The 6,618-nt window shown below is 41.4% G+C and overlaps 1 protein-coding gene across 1 annotated transcript; it reads right to left on the minus strand.

Moving 5' to 3' along the window:
* Positions 1 to 1,708: 1,708 nt before the first annotated feature.
* On the minus strand, positions 1,709 to 5,191 carry CRP (C-reactive protein). Its single transcript, XM_079134283.1, has 2 exons — positions 5,006 to 5,191; positions 1,709 to 4,756 (listed from the first exon to the last, which is right to left on the minus strand). The coding sequence occupies exons 1-2, from the start codon at positions 5,073 to 5,075 to the stop codon at positions 4,143 to 4,145; spliced, it is 684 nt and encodes a 227-aa protein (XP_078990409.1). The 5' UTR covers positions 5,076 to 5,191; the 3' UTR covers positions 1,709 to 4,142.
* Between the last annotated feature and the right edge of the window lie 1,427 nt (positions 5,192 to 6,618).

The raw sequence follows: 6,618 nt of genomic DNA on the forward strand, positions 1-6,618 counted from the left end.
AAGGAGAGAGGGAGCCCAGGGAAGGAGAACTAAAGCAAGAGTGAGAGAGAAAGAATTTGAGAGATCTTCCTTCTGAACCCACCCCTGGTTCCAGCAATCTGCCAACACCATCCTGTAACTTCTCACATCAACTGCAGAGTACTAGGTGTCATAAATCAGCTTACAATGTGACCTCACCCTTCCCTCAGGTAGGTTGCATGAGAGGCCACTCTCTTTGCTTGTGATGCTCCAATAAAAATACTTAAGGAGGCTGGGGTTGTGAGTCAGTGGTAGAGCACTTGCCTAGCATGTGTGAGGCACTGGGTTCAATTCTCAGCACCACATATAAGTAAATAAATCAAAATAAAGGTCCATTGACAACCAAAAAATATATATTTAAAAAAATATTTAAGGATCCAGCCTTTCTAGATATGTTGGCACTATGGTTCCTCCCTGTTAAAACCCCAGTAGATCAGACAAACTCCCCAAATTTCCCAGATCCAAAGTAACAATCATAGGGAAAAAAGAAAAACATGGCTAGACACACAGAATGTTGTTATCACAGCACGGCTTTATTGAATAAATAGCACAGTAAATACAGGGCTGTCCTTTGACTTGATTTAATCCTGGAGCAGCTTAAGACTCAACTCCAATGCTGAAACAGGCAGCTGGGCACACTCCCTACATTCAAACCAAAGCCACTACAACGCAGGGAAAGGAGGTTGCAAGGGGCACGTCGGTCAGAAACAACCACATGAACTGTCAGGGATGACAGCTGTGACCTGCATCTTTTCAAAGCTACCACTCAACCTGGAACTGTGGCACACCATCCTCCACTGCTGGAGACTCAGCTGCACACTGTAATCAGCTGAGAAGCTTTAGAGACACTCTCAATAGGTTTCTCCACCAATGAACCTGGTGTGATGATTTGAGGTAAAGCTCAGGCCATGGGGTTTTTTGAAAGCTCTCCAGGTAATTCTAATTAGCATCTAAAGTTGAGGATCACTGGCCCACCAGGAATCCTAATGTGATCCCACGCCTTTGGTGAATGCTTCCCATGAAATTACGTCTAGGTATACAAGCCTGGGGAAGAGTTGAACGAGTCCAGGTAAAAAACAGAACTTGGCAGTGCAGCGTGGTACAGGCAGTCTAATCTTATGATAATGCTGAGGTCAAGTAAGATCTCTACGTGTGAGTCATGCTACTAAACATAAGGACCAAATTTTAAGTAGGATGATTGTCAGTGCACCAGTCATGTCAGTTAACTTTCTGGATATATGACATCCTGCAATGGCCTCCTTGTAAGGAAACACACACATCCCACACTCTCCCTCAACTGCAGCTAAGTACAGGGGATGAACTTTTGCTGCATGTGGCAGTAAACAAAATGGTTAGAAGTGTCAGGCTCTGTGGTCAGACTGCCTCAAGTTCAAATCATAGCTGAGTAAGTCAATGAATCTCTCCAGACCTAACTTTCCTCACCTGTAAAATAAGAATTATAAAACAACCCTACTTCATAGGGTTGCCAAACAAGAAAATATGTATAAAGAATGTAGAATAGTGAGTGGCACAGGGTAAGAGTTCAGTAAGTGTAGGGTATTAAGATTATGCGTGTGCTGGGTGTAGTGGCATACACCAGTAATTCCAGTGGCTCAAGAGGCTGGGACAGGAGGACTGCAAGCTCAAAGCTAGCCTCAGCAGTTTAGCGAGGCCCTAAGCAATTTAGTGAGACCCTATCTCAAAATAAAAAACATAAATGACTGGGATTGTGGCTCATTGGTTAAGCACCTCTGGGTCAAATCCCTAGTACCAAAAAATAAATAAATAAATAAAAAGGATTGTATGTGATCTGCCCTGGGTGATTAGGCAATTCTCATCCTTGGGACCATGATGAGATCTCATAAGATCACTTGACTGTGTGAACCAAAGATAGCAGAGACCCCACTGAATGCAACAGAAGAGGGTCACTGTGATACCCTGAGTCTAGCTGCACTAAACCCTTCTTTAAAGAAGACCACCAACATCTCAAACCAAAATCATCCTCTTTGGCAGATGTCATCTAATTTTTAATTGGATTACACGTAACAACTCTATTATATGACAACTTACCAGTTACCTAGGGATACATTTTCCAACAAGATTACATTCACGTATCCACCAGTAAACTAAATTGCTTAAATTTAAACATTGTAGGAATGCTTTATTAAGATTTTCTGATGTTCACTGAATGCAAATACCAGCTATTAAAATTTTCCTGGCTAAAATTATTAGGGCCAGAGGCTGTCCACTAGACCATATGTAGCAACGTACCCATAATTGAATTCTGAAGAAAATATTAGCTCAGCCCACATCCCTGGGGAGCTGAGATGGCCTTCTATAATTAAGACATATCTCTTGACTGGATTCTGTAACTGGAAAAGAGTGTCAGCCCTTTCTTCTGCTTAGCTGATGTGTCAGGATATATGGATCTGTTCTTATTGGACAACAGAGAAGAGCTACACTCACATTTTTGCCCAAGAATGTATCTCATTAACTTCTGTGCTTCTAAATGGTTATCAAACGTCAATTAGGGAAATCAATACTCATAAATAATTACTTCAAAGATTTTCTGTTCATCCTCCTAATGTTCTGAACTTAATTCTTAGCAAATCAGACACCTTATTGCTGCCAACACAGACAAGTTGTACCATGTTGTACTTTTGTGGTATATAATGTTTAGGCATATAATACAAAATAGACTAATAATAATAATAACAAGAAACTGTTAGAAGAGCAAGATTGGGTGAATGCATTTCTGCACTGAACCTGAGAGCAGATTGCTGAATCTCAATGATCTTTAGTTTTTGGTTCTCAAACTGGAACAGTGATAGAGTGGAAGTATTCAAATCCCCACAACTGACCCCACATGAATGACCAGCTATCTCAAAAGAAAGGCCACACTTGTCAGAGGTTAGAGTACCATATATATGTTCTCACAAGACAGTAATTGTAAATCTGAACTCACAGAAGGCCTTGGTTTCAGAAATGCATTAGAAAAGTTAGTTCCAGCTTCCAATGCAACCACAAAACAAGTCAAATTCATCGGAGTAAACAGGGGCTTTATTTACCAATGAACCTGGGAAATCCAGGTGCAAATTCTTTTCCAGAAAAAAAATTGATTTAGAGACTTGATATAGTCAATTCTGCATTATTCTATAAGCCTCTCAACTCTTACAATCATAGGAAGGATTATAATTTGTCCTTTTTGGAACTTCGAAGCAACCAAAAACAACCCCCCACACACCCAAGGAAAGTGAGTCATTGATACTCTGATAGGACAGCTTAGGTCACAAGCCCATTCTGGCTATGTTGGTAATGGGGGTTGGTGTAGCTCTACACATGAAGTAGAAAAAAAATTTCCCAGAAAAGACATAAAATCAAGAAGATATTATAAGCAAATAAAACTATTGTTACATAAGTCCTAGGCAGTAATAACTGAAATAACTATACCTGTATGTCTCATTTTGTCCAGGAAAGAAGCCAAGTTTTCTCTGCCATGACAATCAAAGTACTGCCTTTACAGAGTACTTTGAGGAAGTGGAGGAAATGCACAGTACTGATGGGTTTTCCACTTCAGAAGATCTAGACCCATGATACAGTGATGAGCATTCTGAACACTGAATCCAGAAAACCTCAGCCAATGTCCTAGCTCTGAGATAGAAGAGCCCTGTGAATGTGGGAAAGTACCTCCTACTTTCTGGGGGACTCTGGGTAGGCAATTAGATTAGAAGATCAGCACACAATTCCCATCTCAGAGATGTACTTGCCCTGTGACTTTTTACAAATTCACTTCTCCTTTCTGGATGTCAATTTTCTCATCAATGTGAGGGTAAGAGATGATCTCTAAAATCCTTTTACTTAAAAAATAAATATACAAACAAAAACATCTACAATCGTGATTCTTCTGGACAAAGTTCCCCAATGTGGGTAATAAGTTCCTAAGCCAGACAATTAAATTCTGCCCTCTGGTGCTGAGGAAGACAAAGCAGGGAATGTTTAAATGTTAAAAGAGCAGACACAGAGCAGACCTTCAGCATGGATGGGGGACAAAGATTCATAGCAACAAACAGGGGGCCCATGAGGTGTGGTCCCCAGGATCTACATTCAGAACTCATGGCAGGGCCTCATGGCCACAGCTGGGGCTTGATGAACACCTCACCATGTGCTTCATATTTCAGCTCTCGCCAGTCCAGGACATTGGGACTGAAGGTCCCACCAACATACACCATATTGATCTGATCTGGAGTCAGCACAAAGTCCCACATGTTCACATCTCCAAGGTCTCCCACCAAAGACTGGTTTGCATCAAAGCCTCCACCAAATGAATCTTGATCCTGTCCCAGGATGATGATTGCCTCTGTCCCCACTGAGTATCCCTTATTCAGACTCTTCCTCACCCTGGGCTTCCCATCCACCCAGAGCTCTACGATCCCTGTGATGGACTCCCAGCTAACACAAATGTGTACCGGAGTCATAGTCACTTCAGGAACATTGAAAACTATTTCAGGCCCACCCACTGAAATAAGATATCCTCTACCAAAAGACCAAAATATAAGGATATCATTAAATTGTTTCTTGGTAGCATAAGAGAAAATACTGTATCCTCGTGTCTTGGCCAGTTCAGTGTAGATGTGGAAGCACAAGGTAAAGGCTTTCAGTGGCTTCTTTAACTCTGCTTTCAAGGATACGTAGGAATTATCCGACTCTTTGGGAAATACAAAGGCCTTCTTAGACATGTCTGTGAGATTAAGAAAAGAAAAGAAATTAGAGATGAGAAGTTTCTCAGATCACAAAGATCTGTCCCTCTCTTACAAATACAGTTTGGGATCAAGAAACAGATTGATCATTTCTCCAGCTCTGCTCTCCCCAGTCCCCACCCTCTCTTCCATGCTGAATGTTTCTCTGAATTTCATTTTCAAGATCTTAGGCCCCATCCCACCCCTATCCCTCTGATCAAATCTCCGATATAGCCTGTGATAACCCCTACCTTTCTGGCCAAAAGCATTAGAGAAGCTGATCCACACCAGAAAACACCACAGCAGCTTCTCCATGGTCATTCCCTGCTGCCAGTGCTTCTAGAGTCTGGATTCACCCCCTTAGAAAAGTGTTTGTCAGAAAGCTCAAGAACTAGAAGTCCTAGGTCCCTCACCTCAGGCCTGCTCTATCCGACCTGGATTTATATCCGCAATAGAACAGGAGTCTGTGCCACTTTGTAAATGATTATCTAACACTGCCTCTGGGACAAGTGTCAGGGTTCTGGGAAAAAGGGAAGCAAGATCATTCTGGAACAGAGAAATCAATGTGGGTTATTTATTACAAACTCCTGTGACTACTGAATCACCAATTCTTTGTGACAGGAAAAAATGAAGAAGCTTCCCAGGGTTCCACTTTGGCTGTCTATCCTGAGAAAATAATGGAAACTCTTCACTTAATAGACCAGTGGCCATCTGTGTGCACATGAACACTGCTTCTCCAACACTTACTTCAGTCCAGGTCATGGGTTTCCATGGAGGGAAGCTGACAGCCTGGGGAGATGGGCCTCATCATCAACCCTTTTCAAAAGCTGCCCGTTTACAGATTGGGAAAGAAAACAAACATGCAATTCCCCGAGCCAAGAGCAAACATTTCTTGGTCAACTGAGTGTACTTATTAAGAGATCTTTCATCAGGTGAGACATGTGTCTGATCACAAATGTACCATAGTGGCAGAACTTCTTTACACAAAATATTCACTGAATATATAAAGCTTCAGGAAGAAGTCAGGATGATCCACATCGGTCTCCATTGCTGAAGTAATTCAGCTTGCCTTCCACACTGCCTGGCAATCTTGCTACAGTTTTCTACTTAACTCACATTTCCAGATGACTATTTTGCTCCTTCATGAATTCCACTCATGAGCGCACCTCTTTGTTTTTTTTTTTTGGTTTTTTTTGTTTTTTTAATTTTTTTTTATTTATTTATTTTTTATTGTAAACAAATGGGATACATGTTTTTTCTCTGTACATGGCATAAAGGCATTCCATTTGTGTAATCATAAATTTACATAGAGTAATGTTGTTTGATTCATTCTGTTATTTTTCCCTTCCCCCCACCCCTCCCACCCCTCTTTACCCTCTGTACAGTACTTCCTTCCTCCATACTTGACCCCCTCCCTAACCCTAACTCTAACCCTAACACTAACCCTTCACATCCCCCATTATGTGTCATCCTCCACTTATTAGCGATATCATTCGTCCTTTGGCTTTTTGAGATTGGCTTATCTCACTTAGCATGATATTCTCCAATTTCATCCATTTGCCTGCAAATGCCATAATTTTATCATTCTTTATGGCTGAGTAATATTCCATTGTATATATATACCACAGTTTCTTTATCCACTCATCAATTGAAGGGCATCTAGGTTGGTTCCACAGTCTGGCTATTGTGAATTGAGCAGCTATGAACATTGATGTGGCTGTATCTCTGTAGTATGCTGATTTTAAGTCCTTTGGGTATAGGCCAAGGAGTGGGATAGCTGGGTCAAATGGAGGGTCCATTCCGAGTTTTCTAAGGAATCTCCACACTGCTTTCCAGAGTGGCTGCACTAATTTGCAACCCCACC

This window comes from Sciurus vulgaris (assembly GCF_902686455.1).
Source record: "Sciurus vulgaris genome assembly, chromosome: 1".
Taxonomy (NCBI): Eukaryota; Metazoa; Chordata; class Mammalia; order Rodentia; family Sciuridae; genus Sciurus; species Sciurus vulgaris.

Excerpts from the sequence above, each read along its gene's own strand:
- CRP (XM_079134283.1), bottom strand. The coding sequence starts at position 5,075 with ATGACCATGGAGAAGCTGCTGTGGTGTTTTCTGGTGTGGATCAGCTTC. Across the intron at positions 4,757-5,005 it reads TAATGCTTTTGGCCAGAAAG|ACATGTCTAAGAAGGCCTTT; the intron begins GTAGGGGTTATC and ends TTAATCTCACAG.